This window comes from Xenopus laevis, chromosome 6L (assembly GCF_017654675.1).
Source record: "Xenopus laevis strain J_2021 chromosome 6L, Xenopus_laevis_v10.1, whole genome shotgun sequence".
Taxonomy (NCBI): domain Eukaryota; kingdom Metazoa; phylum Chordata; class Amphibia; order Anura; family Pipidae; genus Xenopus; species Xenopus laevis.
The window spans coordinates 51,837,845-51,862,151 of NC_054381.1; the positions used below are offsets into that span (position 1 = coordinate 51,837,845).

General features: G+C 38.1%; 1 protein-coding gene across 1 annotated transcript in view; it reads right to left on the minus strand.

Moving 5' to 3' along the window:
• Positions 1-437: 437 nt before the first annotated feature.
• Positions 438-24,307, minus strand: part of osbpl10.L (oxysterol binding protein like 10 L homeolog) — a 193,081-nt gene continuing 169,211 nt past the window's right edge. Inside the window, exons 8-12 of the mRNA XM_018267474.2 lie at positions 21,323-21,794; positions 12,483-12,669; positions 9,197-9,379; positions 6,436-6,589; positions 438-715 (exon numbers count right to left, since the gene is read on the minus strand). Coding sequence (XP_018122963.1) covers positions 671-715; positions 6,436-6,589; positions 9,197-9,379; positions 12,483-12,669; positions 21,323-21,794 — 1,041 coding nt within the window. The 3' untranslated portion in view covers positions 438-670. The remainder of the gene's footprint in view (positions 716-6,435; positions 6,590-9,196; positions 9,380-12,482; positions 12,670-21,322; positions 21,795-24,307) is intronic.

A 24,307-nucleotide genomic window follows, 5' to 3' on the forward strand; every position in this document is an offset into this window, starting at 1 on the left:
TTTCCCAAAGAAGAGAATGTATCTGGGAGCAAGCGCTTGTCTTGCTGATGATAAGATGTTGTATACTGTGAGATGAATGGAATGAGACAAGTGATGTAAGTGACAGCAATGCTAAGCACTAGGTGCAGCCGTCAGTCTATTTAGCATGGCAAGTGCTGGAAGATCTAAGGCTTTAGCAATGACATATATATATATATATATATCACTAACAATCAACCCAATCACTGCAATGAGAAGCTCTTTCCTGATATATGCCATAAAGAATAATAATTCCCCATCCCAAATGCATGTCACGGTTTGCTGATTACCTGCTCCGATTTGCACCATAGTTGTGCTTTGTTGTAACGTCTGAGCGGAAATCTATACACAGAAGTGCATTCTGATACAATCTTTTTGGTAAATTAAAAACTCAAAAAAAAGGTAATTAACACGGTGTCTGTAATTGTGTATATACACCATATTTATACCCTTACGTTGTTACACAGAAAGCATATCGATTTATATTTATAAATTTATATATACAATTTAACAAGATGGCTTTTTGGATAATTGTTTCTCGCTTGCATTTGCTTAGAGACATATTCACAGTATTTTACTTTCAGTAATGTTTGCCAATATTCAGATTCCAAGCTCAGGGTCGGAGGGGCCTTGTATGAAACTGGTGTTGTAGTCAAATCGTTTTCCACATTGGATTTACATACGTCCAGTCTTCCCCCTGCAACACAAGAACACACCCTGAGTTACAATGTCAGTTCTTCTACTAATGAGCCATCAATACCAAACTCTACTTATTTATGTCACTATGAAGCATTATTTAAATAGCCTGTACTGTTAATGCCCAAAGCCCTAATAATAAAAACCCTCATGTAATTAAAGGGGGTGCTTCACCTTTAAAGGGGACCCGTCACCCAAAAAAAATCTATTTTATCACAATAGTCAAGCAAAATAAACTTTAATTACACCATATCAATTATTTGAATCTTGTTTCCTTTAGTCTGGGAATTCATAATTATAACAAGCAGGCAGGAGCCATTTTGTGGACACCGTTATTAAGACAAGCCTTGTATCATCTCAGAATCTTGTTTGTGCACCAGAATGGGGGACCTGATGTACATCCCCATGCCCTGTTACACAATTAAACAGTGAAGAGAACAGGGGGAATGTGGGGAGAGCAGTGACATCTAGGAAGTGCTGAATGAAAAGTGAAAGTAATTGTCTGCCCCGCCTCTATGCCTAAGGCATAGAGGAGGGGCAGACAATATTTGATTGACAGCTGAGATTTTTAAATGAGCTTACAACAGCTAGAAATTGGATTTTAATTTGAAAAGGACTTTTATTATACAGCTTTTTGTGTGCGGGTGACAGGCCCCTTTAAGCTAACTTTTAGTATGTTATAGAATGGCTTATTCTAAGAATTTTTTCAATTGTCTCTATTATTTCTTTTTTATAGTTTGTGAATTATTTGCCTTCTTCTTCTGACTCCAGCTTTCAAATTGGGGTCACTGACCCCATCTAAAAAACAAATCTTCCGTTGAGCTACAAATGTATTGTTATTGCTTTTTATTACTCCTCTTTCTATTCAGGCCTCTCCTATTCATATTCCTGTCTCTTATTCAAATCAATGCATGGTTGCTAGGGTAATTTGGACCCTAGCTACCTGATTGCTTAAAATGCTAATTGAACAGTTGCTGAATATAAAGCTAAATAACTCCAAAAACACAAATTAATACAAAATAAAAAACAATTGCAAATTGTCTCAGAATATCACTCTCTGTGTCAAACTAAAGCTGGCCATAGATGCAAAGAACCGATCGTACGAATCTTCGTAATATCGGACTTCCCCATCTCCTCTCCTACCACTAACCATTCAGATTAAATAAAGTACAAAAGAACAGATCAGCCGATGTTCTGCCCCTGACAGCAATCGCATGAAAGTTATGTCCGACCAAATCTAGTGACAGTCTCCCTCTGAAAATCGCATGATCGGCAATACATGCAGAAATATTATCGTCAGCCCGATTCATACGATCAGATCTTTGCGTCTATGGCAGGCTTAAAAGTTAGTTTAAAGGTGAACAACCCATTTAAAGGGATCCTGTCATGGAAAACATGTTTTTTTCAAAACACATCAGTTAATAGTGCTACTCCAGCAGAATTCTGCACTGAAATCCATTTCTCAAAAGAACAAACAGATTTTTTTATATTCAATTTTGAAATCTGACATGGGGCTAGACATTTTGTCAATTTCCCAGCTGCCCCTGGTCATGTGACTTGTGCCTGCACTTTAGGAGAGAAATGCTTTCTGGCAGGCTGCTGTTTTTCCTTCTCAATGTAACTGAATGTGTCTCAGTGGGACATGGGTTTTTACTATTGAGTGTTGTTCTTAGATCTACCAGGCAGCTGTTATCTTGTGTTAGGGAGCTGTTATCTGGTTACCTTCCCATTGTTCTTTTGTTTGGCTGCTAGGTGGCCAAAAAATTTTTGAATTTTTTTTTTCCCATGACAGTTTCCCTTTAAGGTTAATCTTACACTCTTATAAAGAATATTACATATTGAAATGTGACTTTGTTCTTATTCATGTCACTTTTCTTCTTATTTCTTTCCAAAACATATTGGTCCATGAGGCTGCAAACTTATATTTTTTAATATTGGGGGAAAAAACATGGCTATTGCACTCGAAATTGCGCTTTGCTCATTGTAAATGAGCCCTACAGAGTTTCAAAAATTATAAAGAATGAAAGCAAAAAAGGCAACGTTTGTACAGACATCGTCAGTGTTTACAAGCATATCCGTTTGTTCCTCATAACAAATACTTTGCACTTGGTGGCCATTCCCTTCACATTGAATGAGACTCAAGTCTCCTATTACAGAACTTGTTCCCTTCTTTTCCTTAGAATAACTTTGCAGGCAGTTTACTTGTGAAGAAATGAAAAGACCTGGCTATAGTAAATAAATGATGGATTTCTATTCTGCTCAGTAATGTATTGATTCCTCTCTCAGCATGTATGCCTATGAAAGCAATGTTCCATTTAAATAAACCATATAACAGGAGATTGGGGTTTACAGGTTATGGGAGAGTTCATTGATTTTCAGTCTAGAGCGAGAATTAGAGCAGTGAGAACTTTTGGGGAGGACAAGAAGTTTTGTAGTTAAAGTATTAATTTAAGTTAAGTAGCACCATATTATATGAATTTTCATAACGACTTGGGAGATGGCAAGCTCACATTTCCAAAGAAGGGAGACATATATTAACAAATGGAAACATTTCACCATAATTTGCCCATCTAAATGGCATGCAAGTTATAGAGTTGGCGGGGAGGGGTATGGGGGGTGCCTTCATGCCTTCCCTTGTTGGACAATAATAATCAAAGAGAAGTGTGTTGAGTTTAGCAAAAGGATGAGTTCAAAGTAGAGAATCGATGAAGAGTAATACTAATTTGTGGTGTCGCCAGCTGCAGTCTCCTCATGGCATTCCAACACTTATTTACAGTCAAGAAGAAACTGAGGTCTCAGACTCTCAAGCATTTTAAAGTTTTACAGTAACTTCAAAAAATGAAAGTGTTTTAAAGTAATGGAAATACCATGTAGTGTTGCCCTGCACTGGTAAAGCTGATATGATCTGTTTGCTTCAAAAACACTACTATAGTTCATATAAACAAGCTGCTGTGTAGTAATGGTGGATATTGAATAAAGGCTATATGGCACAGGATAAATAGTGGGTAACAGATAACTCCATTATGTTCTACAGAGCTTATCTGCTGTGTAACCTGAGCCCTTTCTCCTTTGAATGGCTGCCCCCATTGCTACACAGCAGCTTATTTATATAAACAATAGTAGTGTTTCTGAAGCAAACACACCAATTTTACTAGTGCAGGGCAACACTGCATTATATTTTTATTACTTCAAAACAATTTCATTTTTTGATGTTACTGGTCCTTTAAGGGAGGTTGTGCCCGAAACACGTTAGATGCTGCTGTACCCTATTTTGCTACTTTTATATAAAGTTTTTGTGCCTTTAATCCAATGTTTGAGTGCGGAGACCTCAATTTCTTTCTTTTTGTAAAAGAATGAAGCACAAAAAGTTACGTCAGGCAACAGTTTCTATGTTTCAAGTGGTCATGCTGATAAAGCCAACAGGTCAGTTCTGACAACACCTTTAACTTCATGGTAAATATGATCAGATCCCTATTGCAGCATGTAGTTATTCCAATTTGCAAATATCATCAGGGCCGGATTTACATAGTGGGCTCCCCTAGGCCCACTGCCGTTTGTCGCCCCTGTTCCCTCCCCTTTATTGTGCAAATTTTGATCATCAATGGGGATGACGCATGGGAAATTTAAAAAATTATTGTATCTCCAGCACATCCCCAGTGTTTTTCAACCAATGTGGGTGTGGTTGGGCATCATGCCGCCCCCCTAAAATCTTGCTGTCCTAGGCCCGGGCCTAGGTGGCCTTTCCACAAATCCAGGCCTGAATATCATGCATATACCATATGGAATCAGATGTCTTTTATCCAATTATACCATAGTTTACACCAAATCCCTATAGTTTACAGTTTGCCTTGGTAATGTACCACCATGTGACCTTACCACAATGCCGGGCAATGGCGGCTGGCCGCCCCATTATGTTGAAGTCGCGCTCTGGCCCCCGCACGGCCATGTGCAAAGGAGAATGCACGAGCGCAAAGAAGGACGTGCATCTACTTTTTCTGTGGCGGACTAGGGGGTGGCTGCTTATGAGGTATGTGCCTGGTGCCCCCAAGCTTTGCGCCATAGGCACGTGCCTCTTCTGCTGACCCATAGTTCTGGGGCCTGCCTTACTGTTTATATAATGCTCTCGACCAGTGATCCCCAACCAGTAGCTCGTGAGCAACATGTTGCTCTCCAACCCCTTGGATGTTGCTCCCAGTGGCCTCAAAGCAGGTGCTTATTTTTGAATTCCAGTCTTGAAGGCAAGTTTTGGCTGTATAAAAAACAGGTCCACTGCCAAACAGAGTCTTGATGTAGGTTGACCATCCACAAAGGGGCTACCAAATGGCCTATCCCAGCACTTATTTGGCACCCCAAGAACATTTTGTATGCTAGCGTTGCTCCCCAACTCCTTTAACTTCTCGATGTTGCTCATGGGTTCAAAAGGTTGGGGATCCCTGCTCTCGACTAACATCATCCTAGCAGTTATGGGACTGACATTTAGGCATGCTACACACTATGTTGCTGAACTTTTCAAAGGACACCAGTTTCAGTCAGAAGTCAGAACTATCCAGGCACATAATTACAAATACATTCCTAGTAAGTGTGTTTCCATATCTCTAAATCATTAGATTATCAGTTATGTTAACTGTAAGATTTTTTTTAGGCCATCTGAATAGTATCCAGATAATAACCAAATAAGGAAGAAGAAAACCCTTGATAATTACAGTAACACATCACAGTTCTACTTGTCCATTAGCAATGAAAGTAGAAATATGGCAGTCACTGCAGCTTTCAGACTGGGTAAGCACAAATATATGTTTGTATTTATTTATTTATTGGCACAAACCCACCACTAATTACATGTAGTAACCATGGGCATGTAGTAACCATAGACATCTTTCAGCTGTCTAATGTAAATAAGACAATAAGTGCATATTTTTTATGGTTAGGGGCGTAACTACAGAAGAAGCAGACCCTGCGGCTGCTGGGGGGCCCAGGAGGTATAGGGAGCCCCATGAAATCCTAATTGAGCAATTTCAATATGTATTGATACAACTGGACACCCTCTGGATGTGTTGGGGGCCCTAAAATTAATCTGCTGTGGGGCCCAGTAACATCTAATTACGCCACTGTTTATTGGCTGCTCTGGGTTCATGCACTGGTGCTGATAAAATTATCCAGTGCATTGGTATCAAGCTGTCTATATCAGCACATAGACTCAGTGAGTCAGAGCAACTTTAATAAGTGAGATAAAGAATGATGGGTTTATATATGTGTTGTTACTGCCTTTATAATGCAGGTCACTGCACTGAGTCTTTTTAATTTTACCCATCTGCCATATGATATAACCTCTACATCAGATCTCACTTATATAAACATAAGACGGCTGCAGGGTTTCAAGAATATGTGACACAGCAAATTTCTCTCTGCCAATAATTTTACAAGCTTCAAAGCTCTGCATAATTGTTATATAATAGCATGGAAACATCACTATCTGCCCCATTACCATACTAATAACATCCCTATGTTCCAGGTATTATTGTTTTATTAGTACACGGACACACTGCATTTCATCTAATAACATTTCTTATGGGCTCAGATCTGATCCTTTCGGCGAGTCTTGTGCAATAAACTTTTGCAGGCCAGTAAAACACTCCAGGTAATTGTCAATGCTCTAGTTGTGAAAAAAAGCAGGATTTCATATGCCACACACTCTGAAATGTAATTAGATACAGCACTTGCCTCTTTGATAAAATACTTTGGCTTCCATGTTGTGTTGAGTGATGCCCTCTGCCTGGAGTCTGCTCGCTGCCTCTCCTCCAGCTGGTGCTTTTGCTCCGATGCTGCTTCAATATTCCCAGATTTTAAGGCATTGGTGACATTCTCCCATACACGTCTGTTTCATAAAAAAACAACAAAAGCAAGAAATCAACAAGCAATATGTGAGATGTCAGTGTGATATGTTATTAGAATGTATTAGCATCTCGGAATAGGATCAGATTAGTGCTGCTGAACTATAACTGGCAGAGTATTTAGGCCAGGGCCAGATGGTAGACTTAACATGATGTATTGCTTTTATGTTTTTTTGTTGAAGGGATTCTGTCAGGATTTTTATGATGTCGTTTTTATTTCTAAATCACACTGTTTACACTGCAAATAATTCACTCTACAATATAAAATTCCATTCCTGAACCAGCAAGTGTATTTTTTTTTAGTTGTAATATTGGTGTGTAGGCAGCCATCTCAGGTCCTTTTGCTTGGTCATGTGCTTTCAGAAAGAGCCAGCACTTTAGGATGAAACTGCTTTCTGGCAGGCTGTTATTTCTCCTGCTCAATGTAACTGAATATGTTGCAGTGGGACCTGGATTTTACTATTGAGTGCTGTTCTTAGATCTACCAGGCAGCTGTTATCTTATTACCTACCCATTGTTCTGTTTCTAGGCTGCTGGGGGGGAGGGAAGGGGATGATATCACTCCAACTTGCAGTACAGCAGTAAAGAGTGACTGAAGTTTATCAGAGCACTAGTCACATGCCTGGGGGCAGCTGGGAAACTGACAATTTGTCTAGCCCCATGTCAGATTTCAAAATGAAATATAAAAAAATCTGTTTGCTCTTTTGAGAAATGGATTTCAGTGCAGAATTCTGCTGGAGCAGCTCTATTTACTGATGCGTTTTGAAAAAATTTTTTTTTCCAATGACAGTGTCCCTTAAAAGAAATGAAAGCGATAACAGAAAGACCAGATATATAGCTCCACTGACCATATTCCTTTACTACAACACATAAGGTGCCATTTACAACTACAAATCTGGTTGGCAATATTTCTGGCATTTGACCTATGAGTGGCATGTATGCCCTATTCATTTGGTGCAACTGTGATACAGTGATTGATGCAAGGCTCTGTGGGAACATTGACCTACTGCCTGGCTTGGAGACGGTGTTCCCCTGTGTCAATAGGTGCAACTGGTCTTGATTCGGGAACAGGAGGTAGCAAGTTGTGAGCAGCACCAAGCGCAAGTGCAAGCAGTCTCTAATGCCATTGAGTGCGGGGAAATTTGCTCAACTGCGCTAATGGTCATAAATAAACCCTATAGACATCGCTGCTATTTCTGGACCAGTCACTATAAAGAATAGTCAATTCATAGAGTATCCTTTTCATGGAAACAATATCTGTTATCACAGCCTGAGCTAAAAGCATAGGTTATTTGGTCTGCCAGAATTTATGTGAATACTGAATCCAACCATTCGGGAACATGCTAGTTGGTGTGATTAGGCCAGTAATACTGGTGCATCTAAGCTTGGAATGTGCAATATGTCTTCTATTCTCCATAGTTCCATTTTGCCATGATGGGTGCAAAGCAAAACATTTTATTCTAATATTGTTATACAAGACACTTTCTGCGTCTGTTAAATCCAAGCCATGTTAATGTTCCAGAATTATTTATACTATACTAATTACACAAAGGCAAACACAGTTCTAGCAATTACACTGAGCCCCAGTAATCTCACAGTCCCCAAATCTCACCTTTCATCTCTCTTATTCCCAAACAGCATCTCAATGTGTGCTACTGTTTGCAGAGAAAAGCTGATTGAAACAATGCTTTCCTTTTATTCACAAAGAAACATTCATTAACCTCCCATCTTATAAGGAAAGCTTCTACCGCTGTTTCTAAACGGTTCCAGAAAACTAGAATATTTAATATCACTTTGATACTGCCCATTATTGTTACGATAAACTTGCTTTCCATTTCATTTTGCTGCAGTATTATGTGTTTTGTTAATCAGCTGCAGTTATTTGGCAAACAGTAGGCATTTATCAAGTTATATTTTGAGCTTACATTGTGTATGAAAGTGTTTAAGGGCATAATTCCTCATTTAGCTGTAAGGCAATGGTTCATAAAGGAATAAAGCTGGGTATACAAATAAAGGTCTGCTAATACGGCAATGTCATCAAACAAATGGATCATTGCCCACCCCTGCGCTGGGCCGAATTGGGCTGATCTGATCATTTGGGAGTGAATACTTCCCCAATGAAAGTATAAAATTGTCACAATGCAAGTTCCCTAAATATTTAATATCTTATTTGTATACCCATATATTTATGTGAGATGAGAAACACCAGTTACAACTGTTCTTCCCTAACCATAAGAAAGGAAGAATACATATTTGCTATGTAACCTTGTACTTCCAACTACGTTACTATGATTACGTTACTACGTTAATATGATTACTATAATTACTATGATTAAAAAATACACTATAAGAAAGTGATACCAAGTTTTTGACCCCAGCTGGGGAGCTATATGTAAGTGATTAAAGTAACCTGTTAAACTGTCTTATTTTTATATATATATATATATATATATATATATATATATATATATATATATATATATATATATAAATATATATATATATATATATATATATATATATATATATATATATATATATATATATATATATATATATATATATATATATATATCTTCCAGCTTCCTCACCTTGATTCACGCAGTCCTTGTTTCTCCAATGGTCTGATTTTCTTTTTGATGACCGGAAGCTTGGTGGTGTCAATTAATTTGGTCTCTCCAGTACTGTAGATGAATTCTAGAGTTCCATTCCACTCTCCCTGAGCCTTACATACTGTTGTGTTGGTAGGATTGTGCTTGACCTCTGCTGTGACTCTGTAGGACAACAAAGCATATAGAAATTAAATGCTCAGTACTTCACCCCCACTGTTCACTGGACATGAAAAAAACCGGTATCTTTTGGACTGATCTCCCTACTCAGCCTTTAATACAATCTTATCAATGTTTATTGACTGAATTAAAAAAAAGTAACTATGTAACCAATGAAATAATTATGTGTGTAGGCTATGAATGCCTGCCTATCTTTAGAGAGATGCAAACGATGAGATACAAGTTCCATGAGATAATCTGCTGGACCAGCACATTTTGGCTATTGGCTATGTATGGTTCTTCTCTAAGAATTACTCCGAAAGTCTGTACATATGGGTATTCTTATGCAGAATTGTGTCTTTTTACCCCAATTGAAGGAAATGAAGATTAGCCGTTGATAAGATGATACTGTGCTAATGCATGGCGTTGATTTATGAAAGCAAAATGAATTATGTGCGTGGCAGCACATCCAAGACTAATTTTGATTGATGGTGTCCTAAAAACATGCAGTCTTAGTTAAAGGACTGACATTCTCATTTCTTATAACCCTCTTTCTGGGATGAAAGGCAGTCATCTATCAATGAGATGCCCTCTGAGGTACCCACTCAGCCTATCAAGCATTCAAACAATGTTATGGCAATTTAGCCACAAAGATGTTGTTAAAATAAAGTCTACAGATGAAATGTAACTGGTTTCAGTTCTCTGAAAATGACAGCATACTCCTTGGAGTGCATAGTGCCTTTGCTTGCCCTTGTGAAATGCCAAGGGAGAAGAGAGCCACTACTGGAAATAGATTATATAGTTAGTTACATAGTTACATAGTTAAATAAGACAAAGTCCATCAAGTTCAATCCCTCCAAATAAAAACCCAGCATCCATATACACACCCCTTAATACTTTTTACACCCATACACCCATACCTATACTAACTATAGAGTTTAGTATCACAATAGCCTTTGATATTATGTCTGTCCAAGAAATTATCCAAGCCATTCTTAAAAGCATTAACTGAATCAGCCATCACAACATCACCTGGCAGTGCATTCCACAACCTCACTGTCCTCACTGTGAAGAACCCCCTACGTTGCTTCAAATGAAAGTTCTTTTCTTCTCGTCTGAAGGGGTGGCCTCTGGTACGGTGATCCACTTGGGTAAAAAGGTCCCCTGCTATTTGTCTATAATGTCCTCTAATGTACTTGTAAAGTGTAATCATGTCCCCTCGCAAGCACCTTTTGTTCCAGAGAAAACAACCCCAACCTTGACAGTTTACCCTCATAATTTAAGTCTTCCATCCCTCTAACCAGTTTAGTTGCACCTCTGCACTCTCTCCAGCTCATTTATATCCCTCTTAAAGGAACAGTTTAGTATGAAAATAAAACCTGTGTAAATAGATAGGCTGTGCAAAATGAAAAATGTTTCTAATATAGTTAGTTAGCCAAAAATGTAATCTATAAAGGCTGGAGGGAACAGATGTCTAATAAAACAGCCAGAATCCAACTTCCTGCTTTTCAGCTCTATAACTCTGAGTTAGTCAGCGACTTGAAAGGGGGCCACATGGTACATTTCTGTTCAGTGAGTTTGTAATTGATCCTCAGCATTTAGCTCAGATTCAAAAGCAACAGATATGACCCATGTGGCCCCCCTCAAGTCTCTTGACCAAGAGAGGAGAGCTGAAAAGCAGGAAGTAGTGTTCTGACTGATATGTTCGACATCAAATCACTCCAGCCTTTATACATTACATTTTTGGCTTACTAACTATATTAGAAACATTTTTTTATTTTGCACAGCCTATCCCAGTTTTTATTTTTACACTGAACAATTCCTTTAAGGACTGGAGTCCAAAACTGAACTGCATACTCCAGATGAGGCCTCACCAGGGGCCTTTAAAGAGGCATAATTATGTTTTCATCCCTTGAGTTAATGCCCCTTTTTATGCAAGACAGAACTTTATTTGCTTTAGTAGCCACAGAATGACACTGCCCAGAATTAGACAACTTGTTATCTACAAAAACCTCTAGATCCTTCTCATTTAAGGAAACTCCCAACACACTGCCATTTAGTGTATAACTTGCATTTATATTATTTTTGCCAAAGTGCATAACCTTGCATTTATCAACATTGAACCTCATTTTCCAGTTCGCTGCCCAGTTTCCCAATTTAAACAAATCACTCTGCAAAGTGGCAGCATCCTGCATGGAACCTATAGTTCTGCACAATTTAGTATCATCTGCAAAAATAGAAACAGTACTTTTAATGCCTCCAGGTCATTAATAAACAAGTTGAAAAGCAAGGGACCTAGTAAAGAACCCTGCGGTACTCCACTAACAACACTGGTCCAATGAGAAAATGTTCCATTTACCACCACTCTTTGTAGTCTATATTTTGGCCAGTTCTCTATCCAGGTACAAATACTGTGTTCCAGGTCAATATTCCTTAATTTAACCAGTAACCTTTTGTGTGGCACTGTATCAAATGCTTTAGCAAAGTCTAAGTAAATCACATCCACTGCCATCCCAGAATCAAGGTCCCTGTACCTTCTCATAAAAAGAAATTAAGAAGAAATTAAGTTAATCTGGCAAGATCTATTACGCATAAAACCATGCTGGCACACACTAATATTATTATGATTTGCACTGACAGACTAACTGGCCTATAGTTTTGAGGCTGAGAACGGGATCCTTTTTTGAATAGCGGCACCACAATTCACCAGTCTCTCGGCACTATGCCAGACCTCAATGAATCCTGGAAAACTTAAGTAAAGAGGTTTGGCACATCACAAGCTAGCTAAGTATCCTGGGATGAATACCATGTGGCCCGGACCTTTGTTTATCTTAACATGTTCTAGCCTCTTTTGAATTTCCTCATGTGTGAACCATGCATCATAGTTGTATTACTCAAATTGGGACTGTTAAAAAGGAGATTAGACAAAGCTCATCCCTCACTGCTCAACCCTTACAACAGTATAAATTATTTTGAACTGACCAGTGAACCAAAAGTTGAACCAAGAGTTTCCATTTGTACCAATTTAAGAAGCCATCAATAAAAACAACTTGTAGGGGTTTCATTGACAAGCAATTATCTGATTCACAGTGGGCATGCCATTAAATACCTGTGGACTTTTCCTCCATAGAAAGGCTTGGTTTGGAATATGACTGTGGCAACGTAGCCTGTCTTAGCACAGGATATACTGACTTTACCCCCCAGTTCCACCCAAGGAACTGTGAGTATAGAGCGAGCATAGGCACTGGGTAGTGTAAAAACGTATTCCTCACCGTGCTCCATAAGCCTGAGAATTCCTGAAAGAAAAATGAGCCAAAACCATTACATTACAAATATCAGTTTACAAATTCTAAAGGAAGATACAGTTCAAATCTATGTTATTAGAAAGGACCAATATTATAAAAAGATATGCAAGCTTTTATCATGGTGGGTCAGAAAAAGACTTGGGGAACAGTCTTGTCATTACAGAATAAGAAAAGAAACAAGGACTTTAAAGGAGAAGGAAAGCCACGGAGGCATTTTATTGCCAATAGATTAGCTGCAATAGTGCAAGCTAGAATGCTATATTTTTTCTGTAGAATATTTTACCATACCTGAGTAAACGGCTCTAGAAACTCTGTTTTAGTATAGGAGCTGCAGTATTAATGTGGTGTGACATCACTTCCTGCCTGAGTCTCTCCCTGCTCTGGGCTCAGATTACAGTAGAGAAGGGAGGGGGTGGGGAAGAGGAACAAACTGAGCATGCTCTTGCCCAGGGCAATGAGGTTTAAGCTGAAGGCAGGAAGTCTGATACAGAAGCCCATGAGTACACAATAGAAGGAAAGAAATGCTGTGTTTCTTTTGACAGGGGACTCAGATCAACATTACTTTGGGGGTTTACTGGTATATTTAGATGGACCTTTCTGATAAGGCTTACTTAGTTTTAACCTTTCCTTCTCCTTTAAAACAGTCTATTACATTGCAATTAATATTATTCGACCCCATTCTGTCTAAAGTGAAAGTAGTTATGGTGACGGCCTTCATATTTTACTCCCATGGAGTGCGACTCTATGTTTTTAGGCAACAATTATGCAGGCGTGAAATTCTCGCTGTGATTTCAGTTCACCACAGTAGGGACCAACAGATAACAATTACAAGCAATCTGTCCAGTTAAAAACGAGTGGCTATTGTACATTAATGTATCAAAATCGTTCCATATAGTTGCCACTGTGCACATCCTGCTGGTTCTATTAAAGCGGGGGGACCCTGGAGCTACGCACACCCTGAAATCTTAAGATATTTAAAAACTGAAATGTATTTGTTTAACAGTTCTGTACCTCCGTGTAGTGAACTGTAAACCACAACTATAACCATATATACTGGTTTGTGAAAGTACAGAGAACAATATGATTTTAGCACAAACCCAATCTAATGTTCTTATGTTGATGATAGACATAAAATGCTACTGAAAACAAGAGCACAAAAAAGGCTTTTATAAGGAGTCACACTATCAACATTATCCCAAGTATTTTATAAGAGATAGGTCCTTTATGGTAGGCTGGCAGTAAAAGAAGTCAATAACAAATATAAAGAAAAGTAAAATGTCCTGCATTATGCAAGAAGGGAAAATTTGCATGAATGAGTTTTACAAAAAAATAAAAAAAATAAAAAATACTGCCCATTGGTAAGAATGGATCTCGGCAAGTTTGAGCTCCTGAAAATACTTGTGATAAGATAAGCCAAACTGAAAAATAGAAATAAATGCGATCTGCAGGAAAAAAGGGATTTGTTTAATGAGAAGGAAAACAATCTGCATTTTGACCTTTGATAAATCCGTTCTTAAATCTCTGATGCACAGAAACAAGAAAATGTGGCGGAGAACCGTCTCTGCATCTGGATTGCCTTTTCCTAATCAAAGTATACTACTTACACGAAAACATTTATTATGCCATTCTGAAAAACCATTATAGACTTTAACTGTAAAGAGGATGTATTTGCTTCTTTCATCTCTCTGAATATTCCTGGGATTCTGGCCAAATTCATCTGGAGCAGCCAACTTGCACTTCAAAGAATCTGGCTGCAAATAGGAAACTCAATGATCTCCAGTTCAGGTGATCACAATGATGTAAGTGAGAGTTTCACAGATGGCAGACTTGGCTTTAATGCCGTGCAGCCTTTCATGGTATGATTTATGGAATGCAGAAATAGCAAGAGGTAAAGTAAAAAGGAAAGGAAATCACGGAACAACATGGCTAATAAAGGTATAATATATAAGACCACCTATACAGGGTTAGTAATAGGGATCTTAATGTGGTGACTGTGTGTGATTTTTCCATATAAACATTTCTTGATTTAAGGGCACAAATAAACAATCATATTTTTTTATTAAGCAATAAAGACTTTTACTGATTGGTAATAAAATACACATCACTCCTTGCACAGTTATGTGAAAAAGTGAGCACTACCCATGTAAAGTTGTTCCTTTTTAATAAATATGGAAATATCAATACTTGATCTTTGTTCTGTAAGGGATACAATGGAGAGGAAGGTGGGGAAGGTGTGAGTACTTGAGGTAGGGACTGGTATTTTGCACACAGGAACCAAGAAGGGGTGCCGTAGGCACAGATCAGGGTGATGAGGGTGAAGAGTCAGGATAGCAGATAGGGACAAAGTAGGTGTAGAGACCAGGGCTGGAACTGGATGGTGCAGGCGAAGAGGTAGTGACTGGCAGGAGCGTGGTGGTGAAGGTGAAGAGGTGGTGACTGGAACAGGACTGGAACAACAGCAAAACAGGAACAGGACCAGGACTGGTGGAGAGGGAGAGAGGCAGGGAGAGGGGTGAGAGCAAGGGCAAGACAAGAGCAGGAACAAGAGCCAGAGCATGAAACAAAGAGTTAGGGACATAACACAGTGTTCGGGTGCAAAGGCCAATACTCAAGTACAGGAACTGAGGAGGACTGGCTTATATATGGCAGGGTCAGCCCAATCTTCTCCACTTGTAATATTGCAGACAGTAATATTATTGATGTACAATTGTTAAGTGATAATTATAAATTCGTTTCAGACACATAGGCATCTATAATATTCTTTCTAAAAACCTCAGAGAGCTCTTTCATTCTAGGCATAGTGATATCACACACTTCAACAACAACAAAGAGCAAACCAGACTTAATGTCTGAGGTTTCAATAAAACAGGGTTGTCCAAGATCCTATCTAACCCAATCTTCTTATCATTCAAATCTGGTCTGATGCACCAGAGCCTTATTTTAGGTATGTTAGCTAGTGATATATGTAGGGGTATACTTATTTTACACATGATAAATTTGCATTTATGTTCAATTAATGTACACAACAGACTACAAAATGTGAATGGTACATGATATTTGTTAATAATTGTGATTCTGTAGACACTTTTTGCTCTAACTTATTATAATTATCACATTACCATGTGCCTGGGAAACTCCACATATGCATTAACCTAATCTTGAACGTCTGCAAAGGATCTAGTCATTCCTTAAGCAACATGGGTCTAGGTGCTAGGGGCCCATTTACTTAGCTCAAAGGAATAGAATATAAAAAACTTCGGATTTCGAATGATTTTTTTGGCTACTTTGGACATCGAATTGGCTACTTCGACCTTCGACCACGACTTCGAATCGAACTAAAAATCGTTTGAATATTCGACCATTCGATAATCGATGTACTGTCTCTTTAAAAAACTTCGACCCCCCTACTTCGTCACCTAAAGCCTACCGAGGTGCAATGTTAGCCTATGGGGAAGGTCCCCATAGGCTTTCTAACAATTTTTTGGTCGAGGAAAAATCGTTCGATCGATGAATTAAAATCCTTCGAATCGAACGATTCGAAGGATTTAATCGTTCGATCTAACGATTTTTCGTTCGATCATTCAATCTAACTATTTGCGGTAAATCCTTCGACTTCGATATTCGAAGTCGAAGGATTTACATTCGGCAGTCGAATATCAAGGGTTAATTAACCCTCGATATTCGACCCTATGTAAATCTGCCCCTTAGTGTTACATCTTGATTTTGAGCTACAGATTTTGATTTTGAACAACAGATCTTGATTTTGAACAACAGATCTTGAACTGGTGATGGCGAACAGTAGAATACAGAGGCAGAACATTATCCATAAAAAGTTCAAACAACCTTTTTAGTTACTTCCCATTATTCTTGAAAGCTATCCTGGATAAGATAACTGCACACAAAGTAGACCCTATTTGGTAAAGTCTGGCTTGCCCTGTTAAATAATGAAAACCTTGTGCAAACTAGTAAAGTATGATATAATTAAAGTGGGTAAATAGGTGACAGTATCATGGGTGCATTCTGATGTTAGGCAAGTCTTGTCCCGAACTGTGTCAGTCATCCTTTCTCAATGACAATCTTATGTCACATGAGTGCACCTCAATGTCATCTGGTGTTTCACAGGCTAAAAGGGACCATATAGGGAAAATACCTGCCCCAACAGATGTTCTGCCAAATGAGAATGAGAGCAGGGGCATCACAGAGAGAAGCTATATAAAGCATGGCTGTCCAGCTGGAGGCTCGTGGGCCAGATGTGACCTTCAGACTGCTCAAAAGCTCCACTAACCTCTTTAAATGACATCATTTTTTTCCAAAATGTTTTTTTTCAAATTTAAAGTTCAACACAACCACAATATTTCTCTTGTATGGCAATACAGTTATGTGTCACCAAGTATGTAAAGATGGATAACCAATAAAGACGTTCCAATAAGTTCTGGCATGTGAATTTTTCCCGCATGTACAGTATATTATGCAATCAAACAAATAAAATAGATGTGGAGAACTCATTTGTTTTTTTTCATAACCAAGAATATAAAACAACAAAACAAACCTAATCTGTCCCCCAAAAATATAGCATAAGTGGCCCATGATATGGAAAAAGTTGGACAGCACTGTTACAAAGCAAACGTATTTCTTGCAATGCTTTGAGTACATAGGGCTCCTGAGTATTGTTTACCAGCAGCTGGAAAACAATAAAATAAGCAGAGAGTGAATTATTAATCTGTGTGTGAGTGGAATATGCTGTGTGTATCTCAGGAGGAAAGAAGTAGGGAGATCATACTTTGGAATCAAATGCATCCAGGTGCAGGAAACCAAATGAATATTTCATTTAAAAGCAGCACTTGGAACTTTCACTCGCTAGTGTCTTCTTAAACTGCATTTTGTTCTTTTATTTACAATTATCATCATTGTTATTATTATTTTTATTGTTTTCCAGTTTATTCTTTAACATTAATTATTTTTAATTATTTTGTGGTGCTAGCTGCAAATACTGTACACTTTAGGGCTCATTTACACTGCTACAATTTTCCTTAAATTTCCCAAACGGGTGCGGCATTTGCACACGTGTTAAAAAATCTGGCACAAGTTGCGTTGCATGAAATTCCTCTGGAATGTAGGGTAAAATGCTGTAAAAACATGGTACAGTGCTATATTTAGTGCTTGGCAGATAGCACCAGTATAGTAAATGACCACTTTTACATCATATTATAATATACAGAACTAGGAAGGTTTCGTCATGATCACTTTCTCAATGTTTATACATATTTTCAAAATACCAAAATCCTATCAGGTAAAATTCAATAGTCTTCTTAAAAAATTCCTGTACCTTTAATAAAAGGCAGCACACTGAACACTAGCAATACTAGCATCTATCTTTATATAGATTAAAAGGAATATTTTTACATCTATATTTGCTATAGTTCATTTAATTACATCTTTTACAATTTTTATCTTTGCAAATGATATAGACTGATTTTTTTTTGTCTCATTTCATTTGTGCATTTACATAGCATTTGTTTATAAGAGTAATGTACTTTTTAGGAAATTGCTCAGATTATGGGTACACAGATTTTGTTTAGCACTTGCTTGCTAAATATTTATGTTATTGTATATGAGATGACCAGAAAACAAATCAAGGAAAATGTAATAGACCTACAACTGAACCAGCAGATTAATATAATTTCTGAGCCTGTTACTAGACAATGGCAGTCCTCCAACTTTATTTTATTACTCCTAAATTCTAGGATGTCATACAAAAACTGTCACCAAGAGCTGACAAGCTGGCCATACACAGACCCATAATAGATGACAACCTTAGCCTTCCAGACGGAGTTGGCAGCTTATTGGCCTGTGTACGGAACCTACTGGAAAATCAGCCAGATATCAGTTGGGCAGGTTTGGAAATGCCGTTGGATGAGGAGTGCATTGGCACATTGTAGAGGTCTTTGTTTTACAGGACTTAGTAGGGCTCAGATCCAGTCATTTGGTGACCTGGTCAAATGCAAGGAAACATCAAAGAAGGCTGGCACAAGCCTGGACCACACCAAGAAGATGTCAGATGGTAAAAGTTAGAATCTTACATTTTATTTTCCATAATTAAAAACCAAGGCCTGACGCTTTTCGTGTCTACCATGGACACTTAGGCCTTATTTCTTGATTATGGAAAATAAAATGTCAAATTTTAACTTTTACCATCTGAATTTGGCTCTTCTACTTGGTGTGGTCCAGGCTTGTGCCAGCCTCCTTTAATGTTTCCTGGTGTTTGCTCCCTTTGCTGAAGGTCTGGGCGTGTGCACCTGGGCCAACTGTGTACAGTGGTTAGCCTCTCTTAATGTACTAAATGTTCTCCATACACTGGTTCTCTATCTTTATGACCTGGTCAAATTAGCAGATCTGCGTGTTTTAAGACAACTAACTGAATGATTGCCAGGTTATTAGACTGCACAGGAGGTGCCATGGATTTTTCACACATACTATTTATGCATTTTAAATCTAACAAAAATATGCACTTGCATTTATGGTTTCAGTTGTTGGGTTGTTACCTATATGGCTATGCCCACTATTATGAACTCAAAATAAGATCTGTGGGATCCTGCATCAGGCCTCCCATTATATTGAATAAAAAAACATTTAAGATGGACATACCAAATACAAATACAATCATATGAAAGGAAGTTTTATATGTGTATCTTTGTACTACTGAACATTTGGGCTGTGCGTCTGTACAAACAGAACAATAGGTGGCCATACTATGTACAGCCATTCCTATGATATCGCCTATTGTAATTTTTCAAATATCAATGAAAATCAGCCATTGTATAGCCACATTTAAGGTCTATTTACTAACATTCGGATTTCTTTTTTTTTTACATTTTTGAAAAATGTCTTTAAACCTCAAAAAATTGAGAATTATTCATTGGAAAAATAATGAAATACTCTAATACAAAACTTCTCCAAGTAAAAGCAGTCGGGGTCCTATAGAAGTCAATGGGCGCTGCGTTTTTATTTTAGCCTTTCAGACTTTTCAATTTCTCTGATTTTTTTCTGTAGTCATTTTCCAATAGACTCAGAGTTTTAGAGATGTTTGTATTTTTTCCTCACTTTTTTCCATTCATACTTTTTATATTCAAATCTTTTAATACAATTCATAGCATTTGTGAGTCTATAAATGGAGTTTAATTGTGGTTTCAAAAAGCTCTAATACTGTACCTCTAAAATTTGACTTTCAATAAATGGGCATCCCAGTCTCCCTTAAACACAGAACCTAGAAATGTATAGTTTCCCATCTGTCACGGCCGGCACCCGATACCAGAACAAATGCCAAGCACCCTGGTCTTGGCTCGGCTTCACCAGTAGTGTGACCACCTTGGGTGCCACCTGGACTTAACGAGAGGTGCAAGGCGAGATGTTCTGGCTGGCGAAGTGGCACGGCTGTTAGCAGAGTCTTTTGGGCCGAAGGTCACAGTACAAATAGAGCAGGCAAGAGAATCGTCAGACAGGCTGGGTCGAGGCAGGCAGATATCAAGAATCGTCAGGCAGGCAAGGGTCAAACCGGGTTGTCAATCAAGGGGTTAAGCAGGAAGAGTTTTCGTAGGCAGGGGTCAGGATACAGAATGCAGAATAGTCAGGAACAGGCTGGGTCAAACACGGGTAATCAAACAGACAGAATACAGAACAGATCAGATGCACAAGGCTCAGGAAACCACTAGAAACAAGTTCTATCACGGGCATCTGTCTGCAGTCAGAATGGGCCTTTTATAGGGGATAGAATTTGCGACAAAACGCGCTGACGCAAACACGCCAGCGTGTTTGCGCCTATAAACAATGCGCAGGCGCGCAGCGCGCGCCCTAAGGCAGGCAAGATGACGCCGGAAGAGGACCATGCGGCGGGCGTCCCCGCCGATGATGGCGCAGTGGGCGTCCCCGCTGCCCCACTAGACCACCAGGGCAGGTAGGTTTTCTTACACCATCATTCCACAGTGACAGAAGAGAGAACAGTGAATACCTCTTCATTGTAGCTTACCCTCTACACTCATCGTTTTGGAAGACCAGTAGAAGTTAGTATTGGTTTAGCATGTAATACAGTTACAATCACAACCAGGTCTACATTTGATATACAGTAGTTATAACCAATCTGAGATTTAACACGACAGTAACATGGAAACATGAAAATGAAGGTGTACTCCCAGTCTGTACTCCAGCTCTGAAAATGGGCTTACTTTGCTTAGATTTCTGTTTGGCATAACAAGTTCTTTAAAAGCTACTTTACAGCAATATGATACATACAATTTTACAAAGCGCCAACTTTTGCAAACCGCCAACCATTAACTATTGGGGCTATGAGTAAGTGCCCATTTCGGCACGAAACGAGTTAGGCTTATGTATGTCCTAATAAAGTCTTTACAATACTTGGGCTACTGCTTAACTGGTAAATGGGCTCCATCCAGTTTTGAATCCTGTAACCATTAACTATTCCCCCAAAAGAAAAGGAAAAAAAGTCCCAAATTTCCATAAAATATGTAAATGTCTATTACTTCAACTACTACTACTGAAAATAATAATGCCAATATTTACTTTTTCTTACAGTCATTGCATAAAAATTATTTGCAAAAGATCAGAGTGACATTTTGGTCTTATTACATACCTTCTCCCACCATGGATACACCAACTGACATCCCCAGGAATTTGCTTTTGGTCCACACATGAGCATCCACACACATTTTCTTTTCTTTGCATTCACAGTAAAAACAAGACACTGGCGGATGATGAGACACTTGTTCGGCTACAAACCGCAACTTGTATGCCTCTTTATTGGAACTTGGAGGTGTGGCTGTTTCCTTACAGGCACTTTGAGTTCGGAAACTTTTCACATTTTCCTTGGGAACATCCCAACTGCAGTGAAACATTTCACCAAGAACTGGATTATAGGGCTTTTTGGCAACAGCTCCTTTCCGACCTTCATGAAAGGCTGTTAGGTAATATTCCACAAAGCAGATCATTCTTTCCTCGGGAGTCGCACCGGCTGCAATGGACAAAAACAGGTCTGGATGGGCCATGAAATTTGCATACATCTCCAGCAAGGATCTTTTCTCCAAAATAAATGTTGGAAGCACTACCTGTGGTTAGAGAGGACAGAGGGAATATGATTTCCTTTAATGAAGATATATCAATAATGACAGAAATGCATTCTGTTTATTATATGGATGGCTTCTTGCATAATAATTTAAATCGATTTTACATTAGTTGTTGAAGGAGAAATTATAAACACTCCTTGAATCAGCTTATTCATATTTATTAATATATTTTACATTTTTCCAATAGGTGAGTGCCGTGAAAACAAAATACAGAAAAAAACTAAAATCCTTGGCAAGTGGCATTGTTGCTCTAGTTATGATACGACTCTAGACATCAATACTTCTCTTCGTATTTGTTATTTTCCTCCTACACAATTTCTTGTTACAGACATCCTCCATATAAAACTTTCAATATGTCCATTGCTACAGTAAGAGCAGTTAGTTCATTTATATATGTTTTTAAAAATGTTAAGAATGATAGGAATTCATCCCTTCTGCAGTTTCAAGATTATTGTGCAGTTTTGTGGTAGGTATCTATTTTTGCAGAGCACATTTTGTTATGATGCCCCATGTTTCATCTGCATAATATTACGTTTTTGACTATAAAATCTGAATTTTTAGTGAAGAAAAAAACTTGAATTTTTTTGGGATTTATTGTACCCCGAAGATGGAAAAAGTCAGAATTCGAAAATCCGGAATCTCAGACCTGCCGAGGTTGTATATAAGTCAATGGGAGAAGTCCCGAAGATATCAAGATCTGTGATGAGTTTCGTGCAATAATCCGAAGATTTTGTGGTTTTCTGGCAAAAATCAGAAAAATTTGATCAATCTGAATTTTTTTAAAAATTTTTTGTTTTTCCCACACAGGAAATTTTTGGGAAAATGTATTTATAAATAAGGGGAAATAACCCTTAAAGAATTTGGTTGGAGAATATTTTATAAATAAATTAGATAAATTCAGATTTTGATAAATACCCCCCTTAACAGTTGAACTGTTTATTATAAGTTTTGCATGAGTTTGTCAACGCATTTGTTTCTGTGTGCAATGTATGTAATAAAAAACCTTTTAATGGAAAAGTCATCATTTTGCAATTACAAAAACAAAGCACAATTAATTAGGTTTTAAAAATGATTAGGCACCAAATTAGATTTGGAAACTTTGTTTTGTGTATTTGTATTCTGCTAATCGCTTAATTCATTCCCTCATTAATCCTTTAAAATAAAGGCTCTTTAATTCCAAAAGTCTAGGAATCAAATTGAATTCTCATCAGGGGCAGAACAGGCATCTGTGTCTGGACAACTAAACAATAACCTTATAAGTGTAGGTTGGTGGTAAAGGTGACACCTAGTGCAACATATACAGTACCTACAAGATGGTACCATGAAAGCCTAGGAATATGGTCAGACTCATATGCTGACCAGTTTATTTTCCATAGAAGATAAGGGCAAAGAGATCACATTTTGTATGTAAGTATACACAGCCAATTACCAAACACATTGGTTACCATGGAAACCACCCTTATAGTACAATTACAAGCAATGAGCCAGTGGTTACCTTGGTTAGCTTGGAACCATAATAGAGAAAACAAATTGAGTAGCAATCTAATGTAATATAACAACAAATCAAAAGAGAAGGAAATAATACAATGCGGGCTCATTACTGCTACTCAGAAACACCACTGCCAAATTAGGAGCATTCTTAGAAATTCAATTTAATTCGCCCTACAGATGTTTACTTTGATTCATGCTTTCCATATTGCTATCAGTGCATCCCAGTCTCCCGCTGTGCAGTCATTAGCCCTCACTATTCAATTAGGTGTGCTCATTTCTAACATGCGCTGCCTGCATTATTATTAGTACTTTAAGTAGATTATGATCTTTTTCTTTAATTGCAAATACAATGAACCTGGGTTTGCAATCTTCACACTTACATTTTGGACTGCAAAACTGTGTGGGTACTATAATATACTGATGCTTAGTATATCTATATGTAAGGACCCATAGGGTTAAATATGTCCCTATGGCTTTAATTCCCTATACTTCCTGATCTACCTAGTTGCTGGGAAGTTGCTCTTGTAGCTGGATGTAATTTGCATAGATACTATTGGCCAGGAGACGCTGTGACCACGTCTTTCTATTCTGCCTCTTCTATTCTTATTCTAGTCTCTCATATAAACCTCTGTATGGCTGCTAAGGTAAACCAGATTCTTGCAACCAGACACTGAAATTCCAAACTGGAGAAAATACCAAAAAAAACCTCTGTATGGCTGCTAAGGTAAACCAGATTCTTGCAACCAGACACTGAAATTCCAAACTGGAGAAAATAACCAAAAAAGCACAAATAATAAAAAAAATAAAACAAATTGCAAATTGTTTCAGGGAAACCCCCTTTAAGAGATGGATCATTAACCATGGGGTCCTTTATTTGTGCACAAGGGTCCTTTGCTAAAGGTGTCTGCCCCTGATACTCCAAAAATATCTAAGATGTCTATATGCCATTATGATGAATCGGTATGTATCCAGGAGAGTGATGGACAGAGAAAAGAAAGAAAATT